The following is a 13,719-nucleotide window of genomic DNA, read 5'->3' as shown; positions in this document are numbered from 1 at the left end:
TACTATATTTATCTTCTAGGACAGTTAAAAAGAATGAAGATTCTTTTTAGAATGGAAGAGTTCCTGAAGGTTTCAGCTTCTGGAGAATTGCTTAACCAACTTACACAACCTTCACAGGCCTGCTTTTCAAAAGCACCAAAATCCTGCACAATGCAACAACCGGAAAACACAGAAGGGGCGTCAGAATTTACAGGAGAAAGGAAACTTGCTTTCCTTCTTCCCATTGGTAAACATGTTTAGCATTGAATGCATATACAGAGCAGAACCAGGCCCAAGGCATTTGTAGAGCAGATGTCCAGAGTCCAATTCACACAACAGACTCTCAGAGCGCAGACTGCCTTCATTCCCCAAGTGACGTGCATCCAGCTTTTTGGCAGGACTATAAATAGGACATTAAAAGATTTAGTACTAAACCTCCGCAAGAGACTAGCAGAAGACAATATAAATGCAACTTGCACAGCAAAACAGCATCGTAGTGCTGTGAGAATACGTGCACAGCTGCAAACGAAGTCAAGATGAACATTTCTTTGGTGTAAGCCTGGGCAACACCTTGCCTCGTCCAGCATTTAGCGCGCCAACTCAGAGAGCAGAAGTCGTCAGGTTCGTAACACTCAAGTGTGCCCCAGCTGCCCGTATGGAAGCCAGCTACTCCAAACTAAACAACACAAGTCTATTAACTTGCAGCAATAAATTACTCATACACGGTTTTGATAAGGCAGCCTTTAAGAAGTAAGTAGATCTTCTTGTACCAAGCCCAAAGGAGCGGCTAGCAACAGAGAGATCCTTATCTTTCGGATATGCCTAGCCGACCTATGGAGGCATTACGCTTCCAAGGTAATTCTCAGAGAAGTTTCAGACAGAGGATGAACAATGTGTTGTGTTTTTTTTCCCTCCCTGGTACATCGGTTACATTTTCAAATTCCAATTTTTAAGTGTCAATTTCTATTTTCTTGGTGCCACCACGTGGCAAAAATATGTATTGCCATTTTACATGCAAAAGCCACTTCCAGCCCATTCTAAAGAAAGGCTACACTTGCAACAGCTCTACGCTGAAAGGTAAAGCCATTTCAGAGTGGTGTCTAAGCATATATGAATGCTGTGTTTCACTTTCAGAAATGACAAAGGCTAAGTTAGAAAAAAAAAAAGGCTGAAAATATTCAATGACAGAAAACCACCGGCAGTTGGAAACAACTGCACCGTCCTTATCTTTGAAACAGGCATGTTATTAACCATGTGAAATACATAACCAGAGGTGTTTAAATAGCTGAAATGACTAGGGTAAGGTGTGTTTTTATTGTTCACTGTATGTTGCATTCACATATCCATGTTAAACATACCACCCACAAATTAAGAAGTGTGATACAGATAATTACTCCTGGGGTTTTTGGTTGGTTGGTTTTTGTTGTGTTTGTTTTTTAAACTGTCTTCATATATGCTTAAAAGACACGTGTTTTTAGGAACACCATTTGAATCAGTCCTGTCATTATAAAGAAGACATGAGGGTTTCCCTGTCAGTTTGCAGGAGCTCCAAAGAGAACAGGACACAGGATGAGTTGGATCTACTCAAACTTGGGGTAAGCACCCAGCAGAGGATGACCACTCGTTTCCTTTCCACTTCAACAGCCGTGCAGGGTAACACAGAGAAAGGAGAAAGATGAGAATACTACTAGGAACCAGCCTGTGCACGTTTCTGTTCCCAAGGGATAAGATGCACACTGAAATGCAATTCACTCCCGTTACTCTCTCCCCTGTGCTGTACTTTTTTCCTAGCCTGGAAAAGGCCTGGATACAAGCGGGCAAAACAAAAGAAAGAACAGTCCTCTGAGGTAGCTGGGTGAGTTACTAGGCCAAAGCAGAGAAGCAAAAGTCCTTGCAGGAAACATTAGCAAATATAAGTCAAAAGCTCAGCCCACTATTTTGATAATTTTACTGTATTTTATTACACTCAGCTGAGCAAGTTACCTACAGTGCATGCAAGTATAGACTTTCACAACTTAAATGTCAACACTGCTATAAGGATTATCATGGATTCAAAGCCAACACATTTAACTGCTGCCACGACTCCAGCACATGGGCACAGTTACCACAGCCCAACCTACGTGCGATAACCTGGCTTGTATTCATGCCCTAACAGTTTGCAACAGTTTAATAAAGCTTTCTGAAGCTGCAGCTCAAACCAATGGTTGGAAACTGCATCATGGCAGCCGTGCTTCACAGCTGGAAGACAGAAGTGGTTATGACAAAGCAGAATATTCCTCAGAAGATCATAACTGAATGGCACATGGGTCTATAGAAAAAGGGTATTAGTAAAGGAAGAGTAGCTAGGCTCTCCAACGAAGGACTGCCAGCACATTCGACATCAAAAATGGAAACCATTTTGATAACACAGACAAGGAAAAATCGGATGCTATTGAAAAGCCACAACAAGCAGCAAAGCAGCAACCCGACTGACATCACTGGGACATGAGATAGAGGCAGATTTACTTTTGTCAAAAAGGAAAAAAACACTTTAAGCAAAGGCTATGCACAAATCCTGGCCCACACCCTCTAGCCTTCATCAGTAACCTATCCAATATTTTCTGCCTGCCCTCATTAAAGCAGATCAGCCAGTAACTTCCATTCCTAGAGCCATTTGCAGGATCTGGACCACTGCTGTGCATCATACTGAGATGCAGCAGAGGCTTCTACTTGCATGTGTTTTGGTACATTGGCATTTAAGTTCAGCTCTGAAGCAGCAGAATGTTTATGTGCTGTATGCTGTTGAACAAAGCCACCATTCTAATCTTACTCATTTAATCTGGGTGGGACAGAAGCACAATACACAGACCCTGAATTCACTCCAGGAAAGAACAATTCTTCTCCTGTGCTTTATAGTTTTAAGCTGTTGATGGACAAAATGCAAATATGTGAGGTTATCACTCTAGATTCTCAAAAACTATAGATGGGAAGGGAAAAAAATGTTTTCTGACTGACAAGGTACAAGAAGAGGCCATCGAAATTTACTAGGAGTTGCAACTGGTCGGTTAGCAACAGTTTTTGCAGTCATATTGACACACCAGAGTCTTTTGAAAAAACTCCTGCTCTCCTCCAGCAGGGTAGGCATGCAAGTTTTTATGCATCTTTTACCTAGAAAAAGGAGAACAGTTAAGTGGAAGGAGCAAGAGGCCGTACGCCAAGAATAGTTCTAATCCTGTTGTGACTGGAAAGTTAACCTGAGTCAGCCTCTCCCCATGCGTAAAATGGGGATAATTAATCCTCACTTAACCATGTAAATTAAATAATGTTTCAACAGTGCTGCAAGTGCCACGTATTAATTAATGCCTAGGTAATAAAAAGGAAAGAGACAAAAGTGGAGCACTTTGTTACTTACCTGCAAGTCGGAGGTTGTGCTGTAATTTTAGAAGAGGAGATATGTGGCACTTGGAAGATGAGACCCTAAATTAGCATCTAGTCTTAAAGAGAAAGACTTCTCTCTCTCGTATGCACAGCAGCATGAAAGCCATGCACGCATCGTTCTGCATTTCATATCACCTCTTTGCAACACAGCAAGCAGATGTCACCAAGGAAATTCCATAATCAAATGCCCATAACCAAAGGTAAGGCAACATAATGGGAAGATCCATACCTTGTACACCTTCCAGAAGCAGATCAACACCCTTCCTGTAAAAGCTGAAGGCAGATTCATAATCTTCTTCCTCCTCCTTCTTCAAGGCCAGCTTTATCAACTCGCCTGCTTTCTCCAAGTAATCTTGTTTGCCAGATTTGGGTTTTAAGCTTCCAGTAAACAGACTATGGCTTTCCTTCTCTCCTTCGGGTTTGGTCCACTCCTGCTCGGATGCCACCGTGCTTTGTACTGGGGGCTCAGAAGAAAGGCAAAAGCCAACAGCTCTACTGGGAGAACTTTGGTTGGATGCCATTCCATCATCTAACTCGGCAAGAGAGTCTACATCAACTGTCAGAGAGATCAGGTCACTGTCACTGGAGAAGCCTGAAAGCATGATCAGAAAGACATTCATTACTCTACGCTTCTTATAGACCACAGGAACCTTCAAAATTCTTTATCTCATCCAAAGATACTAGCTGTTTTTTCACTTAGCCAGATTCCTAAGACTTTGAGCACAGAAATTCTCTATATGTACAGCTGTGTTAAAAATGGCTTTTGAATACCCAGAGAAGCCCATCTTTTAAAGTTATCTACAAACTCTGCAGAGCAACTCTTCTTCATTTTAATACTGGGAATGAAGAGACAAACATCTAACACCCAACGTAAACCTTCAAAGCCTGCTCACTGCTGGGCTCCAGGAAATTACAAAACTAAACCTCCCTGTGTGAGTGCTATTAGAAAAGTCAATCAGCGGGAGCCAGATTACTGTTGCAAGATATCCCAACATACTCTTTTAAATCAGTAAGATGAAGCATCCCAAAATTATTCAATTAGGAGCTTGAATTCACACAGAGTTACTGTCAGCTTATGCATCATGCAGCACTCTAATTCATGGCTACCGTGTATACTATTCTTTCATTGCTAATGTGGTAAAACAAATTAGCTTGCACCTCTTTCACTGAAATTTAAGCTAGCACATTTTATTTTACATCTGCCATAAGCTAAGAGCATATATACTTTCTGCAAGCTGACCTTCAGTAATTTCAACCTACAGAAACTTAGCAGGGTTATTTGGGAACAAATTGCAAGTATATTTTACATGTACATCATCTCTCTGTACGAATCATCACCCACAAAGTGTTCATTCATACCTATGACTTTTCAATAATTCGAATTCCACAAATGTAATGGAAACAACTTCCAGATCTCACCTCCACATTCCGATTGGCTTGTAAGTGTCACATCATCGAGCCCACTTAAATCCTTCCGAACTGAAAAGGACAAGAACGACAGAAATGTTTGATATCCTTTTGCTCAACGGATTAGATGTCCACTTGCCATCAAAATGAAAGGATATGACCCTACTACAGGTAAAAGTACATAATATAAAATTGCTCTTGGACTGGCTATCAGGGATATCCATTTGGTAACACTATTAAAACTGACAGCAGTATCAGACTTGCCATTCCTGGTTGCCTCTGAGGTTAAAAACAGAACACAGGTGTTTGCTTAGGATGGCTAATTCAAACCTCAGCACTCCAACTCACCTAATTTCAACAGCAGTAGCACTTTAATCCCTACCTCTCGCTGTTATGATGATTTAGAGCTAACAAGACATAACAGAAGAGCCTTCAAAGCTGGGACCTACACCTACTCACCAAGAAAAAAAAAAAAGGCCAGGTTTCAGTCTCAAAAAATGTCATTTCAGAATAGTACTCTGCATGAGACATATGGAGTGAGCCATGAATTTGGCAGTGCCACCTGGATATCAAGTAGCAGTTTGTTTTATCACCTTGGCACATGTACACACTGAAGCAATAAAACAGGCAACAAGGTCAAGGCATTTAGCTGTTTGTACACACAGTGAAAGTAAATTCTGAGCTAAAACCTAGTGTCTTGTTTTCTTCTCTATTATCAATAGAGTCAAAAGTTTAAGCACACTGTGAGGTAAAGTATTCTGGCATCTTCAAGGAGCATGTGTAGCAGCAAGGAGCTGACTCAAAGGCACCTCGCTCAAACTTTTAATTTAATTTTGCAACTCTACAGTTAGAGGAAGGGGTTACAATTTATGGAAAAGTAGAAAAAAAGCATACATTTTGTCAAGCACTGTAGAAACGTTTTTCTAAAGCTAAGCGTTTTAACTTGAGTGAGAGGGAAAAAGGCAGGAAGAAGAACATGTTAACAGTCACTCACTTCGTCTGAAAATCAAGGCACAATGACACTCAGTGATCAAGACTACTTGAGAGTAGTGGAGATGGTGCACGCAAGACAATGCTCCTGATCTTTTCAGGAGAGGAACATAAAGCAAAGTGTCCATGTAGAGAAGAAAACTGCCAATGTAGTCCCAAAAGCTGTAATAAAGAAGGTAGCCTCACAACAGAATGGTCAGAGGAAGACAAGATTAATTAGGGTATGAATAACTAGGTGTTCACCTGCCCAATTTAGGGACAGCAATGTCAAATTTGGATGCTGAGGACACTGAATTTACGAAATAACATTTAAGAGGAGTCAAATGTTTTTCTTCAGCAAAGACAAATCACTAGCTAGGGAATACATAGGTGCAAGCAGAGCTGACTGATGGACAAAGGCTTCAGATGGAGCAAATGAACAGGAAAGTTGGGCATTTGTGGGAAGGCTGTGCTGGCCACCCGGACTATATGAGTTAGAACACATCTACACAGCAGATTTCAGGCAGACCCAAGTTCCCCTCCCTACAGCCCAAACAGAATCACATTTGTTCTGCTCCTACAGCCAACTTGACCAGAAGCTGTATGAATACAGCTAGCATGGCACAGAGCCTGAGCTAATAAACTTTGCTTAGGGGCAGGGTTTAAAGCCCAGGTCTGGCACCACACAAGGCACAGTCATAGGGCTTCCAATCAGCCTGAGGAGTAGGAAGAGTCTGAACCATATCTGCTTATTTCTGAAAAGAAAACATGAACATGGTAAAACAAAAGGAAAAGGAAAAAAGAAAAAGATGAGCTTCCCAGGGGATTTCTCTAAAGAACGTGGTAACTAGTGTAGAAAAATTTTGGAGAAGTTGGATGTATGAACATTATCCCAAGTATACAGAAAGGAAGACAACAACTGTTTGTCAGGAAGATTACATGAGTATTACAATGATAAAATTCAGCATAAACTCCTGTACTTGTCTCTGCCTTGTGCAATTTTATGGGTAGATTGGGAGTAAATGCAGTTTCCCAAAACTGGTGGAAAGCCTGGGTGATCTGGCCTCTTGAGGAGCACACATTCCTGTAAAAGCAGTAACTACAAAACTGTTTTAGAACAAAGATATTTATTGCTTATTTTGGTACAAAAATATTTCTTCTACCATCAATTTGCTGCTTCTACCATTAATGTGCAGGCCTTCTGCAGAGTGAACTTTGCCTGGAAAGAACAGGTAAAAGTGAGAAAACACAACAGACCCTTATGAGCAAACACCAACCTTCTGCTAAGCAAACACCGGCCCCTCCTCAATACAACAGCCTGGAGGAACAGTGCCCACATGGAGGCCCTCGTAGGCCCACAAAAACTAACGGAGAACTAGTCACAGTTAATGATAACCAGACTTGGAAAAATTAGATGCAGGCAGAATGCCTTGAGGAGGGCAGAGGACTCAGAGACGAGTATTGCCACTGCCATCTAGAGGCCTTAATGACAGCTGTTACTTTCTCTCCCTAGCTCCCCTTGCCAAAATTTAGTTTAAAAAGTAAGAAAATATGAATTGCAAGGCATACGAGTTTTTAGAAAACTCCACAAAGTCACATTCTGCACCTGGATACCCTGTGCTCATAGCTGTTGCGAGTATCCCCTAAAGCACTCCAGCCACTTCAGAGGATGTCTGTCAAAGAATTTTTCTACTTTATAAAAATATTGAAAAGAAGAAAAAAGTGTTCCCATTTAAAGGAAGTGTTTTTCTTCTGCTACAAATGAGACTCTTCTGAATAAAGAATAGAAACATTCACGTTAAACATTTTCAGAGCGGTTTTTCTTTTATAAGACACAGCATAAAATGGGTGCATTGTCAGAACTGGACTGCTATATTTCACAGAAATAGTGCCCCTGTAAAACTAGTTACCTGTATGTATGATAACTACCTCCTGTAATTAAAGAGCTCTATACTTTTCCCTCACAGAACAAAGTATTGCAGGTGCATTAGTTCATTAACTAAGAGAAGACGCTACAAAATAAAATGCAAAACTCCCTGCGCACATAGAACGTATCACATAACTAAGCGCATAGTTATTGGCATCAAGAGATTCCAGTGGCAAGTCACACAACCTGGAGTCTTCTAGCAATAAAAAAACAAACCACTATTAGGAAAAACAAGTAGCTCTTGTTATTCAAGCAGAGTTTTACCAAAGCAAGCTCTGTGCCAGAAAGACAGAACTGTAGTAGTTAAGAAAGAAAACCCTTCCAAATAATCTTTAGAAGTGTTTGTATAATATTGCATATTTATACATTGGTGTAGAACAGTTCCAAAGAAAAATCCATTAGGTTGTGAAAGAATTTCTTAGAATTCACAAGGACCCCGAAGATAATTCAGGCATACAGAAATATCTGAAAGTTTGCATGGTTCTTGCAGGTGATTATATGCAGAGACACTCAGGCTAGCTCAGACTCCACAGCCAGGCAAGAAGCCCTAACATGCTGTTTATTTGGGCTGAGTGACCTGACCCTATCTTACAGCTACACTTTTTAGCAAGAGTGAAGTGCCACTAAAATTATATCTGGTATCCAAGCCAGCATGTGTATCTCTACGACGTGCTAAGTAAATGCAATCTCAAGAAAAGGGACAAATCCTCCACTGGCTTAACACAACCAGAAAACAGTAACAAGCTAGAGGAAGGATTTCCAGTTCTCAAATGAACATAGCCCACGCTGGTTCTAATACACAATGTCTCGGACTTCAAGAACAGGGTGTTCTTTACAGCAAAAGAGAAAAAAAAGTGTGGCAACTTTTGTATGAGACTTAAACAACTTGCTTACCACCCCAAGCCCTGCAGTAGGTTTTAGCATTCTCCATTAACATATGTCAATCCAGAAGATATACTGAAATTTTTAAAATACAGTACTACATCTCTTCTGGATTCTTTTAAGCAGTGAAAGCCTAGTGATATCCAGAGCATGAATGGCTGAATGAAAACCCTCTCTAATGAATACAGTAGTTAGTAAATCTTAGACCTAATTTTCATGCTCTGGGCAAATTCAGACTGTCATCTTTGCACTTATTGATCAGTCTCATAACGACTTTAAAATTCCCTGCAAATTTTTACAGCTAGAGACTTGAGGCATGATTAGTCATGAATGCTACCAGACTGTTTATTCAACCTTTTGGAAGCAGGCAGGATCACACACATTTAAACAAAAGGATTCCTGGAATCACAGAAAGGCTTGGGTTGCAAGGGACCTTAAAGATCACCTAGTTCCAAATTCCTGCCATGGACATGGATGCCTCCTACTAGATCAGGTTGCCCAAAGCCTCATCCAACCTGGCCTTGAACCCTTCCAGGGATGGGGCATCCACAGCTTCTCTGAGCAACCTGTTCCAGTGCCTCACCACCCTCTAAGTGAAGAATTTCTTCCAAATATCTAATCTAAATCTCTGGTCTTTAAGTTCTTTTTGAGCAACAGAGCAAGAGAACTTCCAAAATGGACTAGACAAATTCCCAGAAATTTTCCTGTTAGAAGCAAACTTCCAGCAGAGCAGACAGAACTCTGCTGAGCCCAGCTTCTCTTTTTTTAATCCCAGTTCTGGCATTTCTGTCACAACAGGCAAACAGAAATTAGACATCAATGCTCCTACAGATACGCATCTGTCATTTACACGCTGCTTTAAAACAGATCATGGTATAAGGTTACACAACCAAAGAAAGCAAACCTTCAGAGCTGCAGTCAGACAGGTTGTCAGTCAGAGAGTCAGATGCAGGCTCAACAGGACCGATCAGTTCAGACCCATCATGAACCTCTCCACCCTGAAAAGAAAGAAGGAAAAAAATTATTGAGCTACTCTGCTCTATGGAACGTCTCACTATATGGCAGTGATACTCAAAACTAACTTTCCTAATCGGTATATGCTCCATTACTTTATAGTTAATGCATTTAATTAAACTATACATACCTGCACAATTAGCCTGGGGTTTAATCCCAGTGCTACTCTACCCTAATTGACAACTACACAAAGAGCTGGCATAATTTCTCACAGATTTCAAGGGGTGAAACTAAGCCTGACCAAATCCTCCCAGCCAAACCCCATACATTTTAAGCCATAAAATTCACAATGCACTCCCTGTAAAGAACCAAAGCAAAACAAGGGCTTTTGTTCAGGCCATGTTTGCTTGCCACTGACTATTTAGATATCAAAACAGCCTACTGCAGCTTCTGCGGTGAGTAACAAGAGTCCTGAACCATACAGTCTGCAGCATGTCTGCCTGCAAAGCCCAGAGCTTTCATGGAGTGAACAGTGATGCTCCTGCTCTCTTGTGACTCAGTCTGTGCTCTTCCACGGTGTTCCCTAAGCCAACAGGTCCTTCGTGCAGGATCGTTGGTGGATTAGATCAATGGCCCACCCACCATGGTGAGTTCAGTTATAGTCAAGAGAGGACAAATGAGGACGATAAGGCCAGGGCTGGCATATAAGGGTGATATTAGTCCCTCTCAAACCTGAAAAGCTTTAGAGGTAAATAAAGTAGGAATAACTAATTTCAGAAGAAAACATCTGAATGTTCATTGCTGTTGTCATTGTTTTTTTAATTTCTGTTTCACTTCTCATTAACATGCCTTCCATGCAATTTCATTAGAAACTGCACCATTTCCAAGGCAGAGTTATAAACAGGCATTTCTAATCAGTCTTGAACTAGCCCAGCACATTCCCATGTTAGCTAGCCCATAGATACACACGGTATTTCCTTCAGCTGTCTCAGCTGTCTCTAAGACCTCATTGTCCAAGTCTACCTCTCCATGGCTATTGACACAGAAATCTGAAACAGAACAAAACCACTCCTGAGCACAGCTGAAGGACACTGGCTGAGTTGGTGACTGATCAAAACCTAAGGCATTCTTACAGGAAAATGACATCAGCTAGCACGTGATCTTAAGTTATTACACTTGCATAATTCCCCTTGTAGATATATTTGCTCCTGTAAAAATGAATGCCTTTCTAGGTTTGTTCATTGCCTTACAAAGCCAGAAAAGGTCCAGTGGAAGGCCAAAACTAATACTTTTATTAAGCAAAGGATGGCAAGTGAGCTCTGAACAAAGTACCCAAAAAGCACATAACAGAAATATTTCCGAAGAACCAAAAAAGCGCATGTGCAAACAAACTGAAGAGTAAAATATTCTACTTCGGTCTCCTATTCATTGTTGCTGCCAAAGCTTAATGAAAATTATCTTAAGCATTTTAAAGGGTTTTGCAATAACTGTATCATGAAAACAAGTGAGAATTTGTATGCTTTTCTGTAATTTTGCTTTCACATTTACCATTTAAATACACTAAACACATCAATACACTCGCATCCCAGTCTCAAACAGATGAGCACTTCCTTAATTTGAGGGAGTTATTATGGTGCTTACAAGTAAATTTATGCTTATGTGTTTGCAGAATGTCAGAGCACGCTAGCGACATACTGAAAATAAAGAGGTTTGAAAGAACTATTGAAAACAAACTCCTTCAGATGTAATGAAAAGGAAGTCTGGATCAGCTCATTGTCCTAAACTGTATTCTGGTGAACGGTTCTCACATCTCTGTATAAGCAGCATGTTTGACAAGTCATATACCAAATTTGTTATCATGGACCTCAGTCCATAACAGGGCAAGAAAAGAGTCTACTCAGTCTTCCTTTCATTAGTTTGAAACTATAAGCAACTGCATAAAATACAGAAATAGTAACAATATTTTTTATTACTTCCCAAGAACATCTATATTTAACATCACTGGTTTTGCTCATCATTCAATACGCAAAAATTCCAAATCCCGTCACCCAAAGTTCCCACAAAACTTCCCAACTCATAGGTGTGATATGCCTCTTTTTTTTTTTAAGCTAGATTTCTCGAGTGAATGGAAAACTCCCAGTCACTTCACAAAGCGCATCAGATCAGCTTGTGGTAACTCTGAAGCTTATAAAGTAAAGCAGAATCAGCATTGTACTTTATTCACATCAATAAGAAGCAAACACTCCTACAAATACTAACAAACCTTAAAAAACTCTTCAAGCTGTTTGCTGTTATAGAGAGCAGGGATATTAGCAGAAAACTGCAGCAAATCTTCAGCACATTGCCTTCTTTCTTCAATCACGGTTTCATCAAATCGCCCTGAAACAGACATGTGGATTGACAGTTTTAGAAGTAATTAGCAATAATAAGCACCAACTACGTATAAATAAATTAAAGAGACAAAAGCAACCTTCTGGAGACAATTCCCTGAGTCTATGAAAGTCATTCCAATGCTTCAGGAGAACATAGCAAATCTTCAAACTTCCTGTTCTCTATCGTCCCTAGAGTACCGTCTTCTGCAATCCACTCAGATGATGAAAGCTGGCAGCTACGACAAGAATCTTTCACCCTCTCATCGTAAGAATATGTGAGGCAACACTCTTGATTAGCCAAGAGACACTAACGGATGTCCAGTGTTATCTAACGAGCAATGATACGTGCACAATTTGACAATACGCCAGTCAGTGTCAGCCTTGATTACGGCCCAAATCCTGTAAGACGCTGAGCATTCTTCACGGATTCTCAAGAACAATGCACGACATGAGCAGAAAGTAGAAGTTGCTAAAAGTTGCTAAAAGCCCCCAAACAGATAATCAATCCCAAGGTGCCATTTACGGAGACAAGTCGCAGGGGAGACAGTGAAGCCACCAGGCACTGAAACTTCCCTCTGAAGTAGCTCCACGCAGACAGGGTCTCATCTCCCCCTGGATTCGGGAGGTAATCAGGGCTGGGAGGCAGCTCATTCACTGCAATGTATGGTCCTTTCCTTTTCCTTACCCAGCACCCAAGACATGCCAATTAGAAAATACATGTGTATTTAAAAAACAATCCCGCAGCTCACCTCAGAGAATTGCTTCTCAGGAGAAAGAACCCTTGCATTACTACCTTAAAACCACATTCTTCACAATTGCACACAACTTCTTTTAGCTTTTCATATCAACATCACTTTGTTGTTGAAACAGTTACGAGTTTACAAAAGGAAAAGGACAGAGGTTAACCGTAATAATTGGAGGAGAATAGAACAGATAGTTGAAACAGCTATAAAGAGGGGAAAAAAAAGGACTGGGAAGACAAGTTTAAGAAACTGTATTGCTGTAACAGCATGACCAGAAAAATAAGAATCACCTGTAACAGCACCGTGGCATTCACCTTTGAAGAGGACAAAAAGATACAATGAATACAGAAGCAAAAGTCATTTATACTCAGATCAAGCAAAAAAAAAAATAGTCCCAGAAGAAAGTATCAAAGCAGAAATTCTTCAAGTAAATAGCTCCTACCCATTTGGTAACAGAAAAAAAAAAAAAAAAAGAAAACTAGAAAGACACATACATACTCAGAAGATCACAAACAAAGCTTTTTAAGGTTATTTTTCCATGAAATTAAAGGCAAGACATTGCTGGGCTAATTTTCAGCTGGATCAGCTCCATGGTTTGTTCACCCTGGCCATTCAGCTGTACAAACCTTAGCAGACATACAAAAGAGTGGGCAACAAGCAAGCAGAAAGAAGGCAAAGGCAATGCTCCCACACTCAGTGGCAATACTGAAATGTGGCTATATTAAACTGCTCGTTTTGCTTCATGTATCTTCACAGCAACACTGCAGGCGCATTTTGGCCTTTGCTTCATTGCAGGCAGAACAAGACAGCATGAAGAAACAACTTTCCTCAATAAAGCACAACACAGATCAGTTAAATTCATCTACAAAATAACACCGGCACTGATGTAATGCAACAGAAAATCGATTACAAAGAAACAAGCAGCTAACAATGTCAGAAACTTACAAAATGAATGACTTGCACAGGTTGTATACAAGACATTGTTCCTGGCTTCCCAGGGACCTCTCCTCTCTCCCTTCTACTCCTTCATTGAAACCAATAACAAATTTTTCTTCTTCCTCATCTTCTG

At 40.5% G+C, this 13,719-nt stretch overlaps 1 protein-coding gene across 9 annotated transcripts in view; it reads right to left on the bottom strand.

Moving 5' to 3' along the window:
- RPS6KC1 (ribosomal protein S6 kinase C1) overlaps positions 1-13,719 on the bottom strand; it is a 92,974-nt gene that overhangs the window by 61,751 nt on the left and 17,504 nt on the right. For 7 of the 9 annotated variants that reach the window (XM_080585850.1, XM_080585849.1, XM_080585851.1 and 4 more), the window contains 4 exons: positions 11,799-11,914; positions 9,486-9,579; positions 4,816-4,875; positions 3,626-3,988 (listed from right to left, as the gene is read on the bottom strand). In XM_080585850.1, coding sequence (XP_080441976.1) covers positions 3,626-3,988; positions 4,816-4,875; positions 9,486-9,579; positions 11,799-11,914 — 633 coding nt within the window. Of the gene's footprint in view, positions 1-3,625; positions 3,989-4,755; positions 4,876-9,485; positions 9,580-11,790; positions 11,915-13,719 lie in introns of those variants that run through there. The other 2 variants (XM_080585856.1, XM_080585857.1) reach the window with 2 other exon arrangements.

Source organism: Anser brachyrhynchus (assembly GCF_964034855.1).
Source record: "Anser brachyrhynchus genome assembly, chromosome: 3".
Lineage (NCBI taxonomy): Eukaryota > Metazoa > Chordata > Aves > Anseriformes > Anatidae > Anser > Anser brachyrhynchus.
The sequence above is the reverse complement of the archived record's forward strand: the minus strand, read 5'-3'. Positions and strand labels throughout refer to the sequence as shown.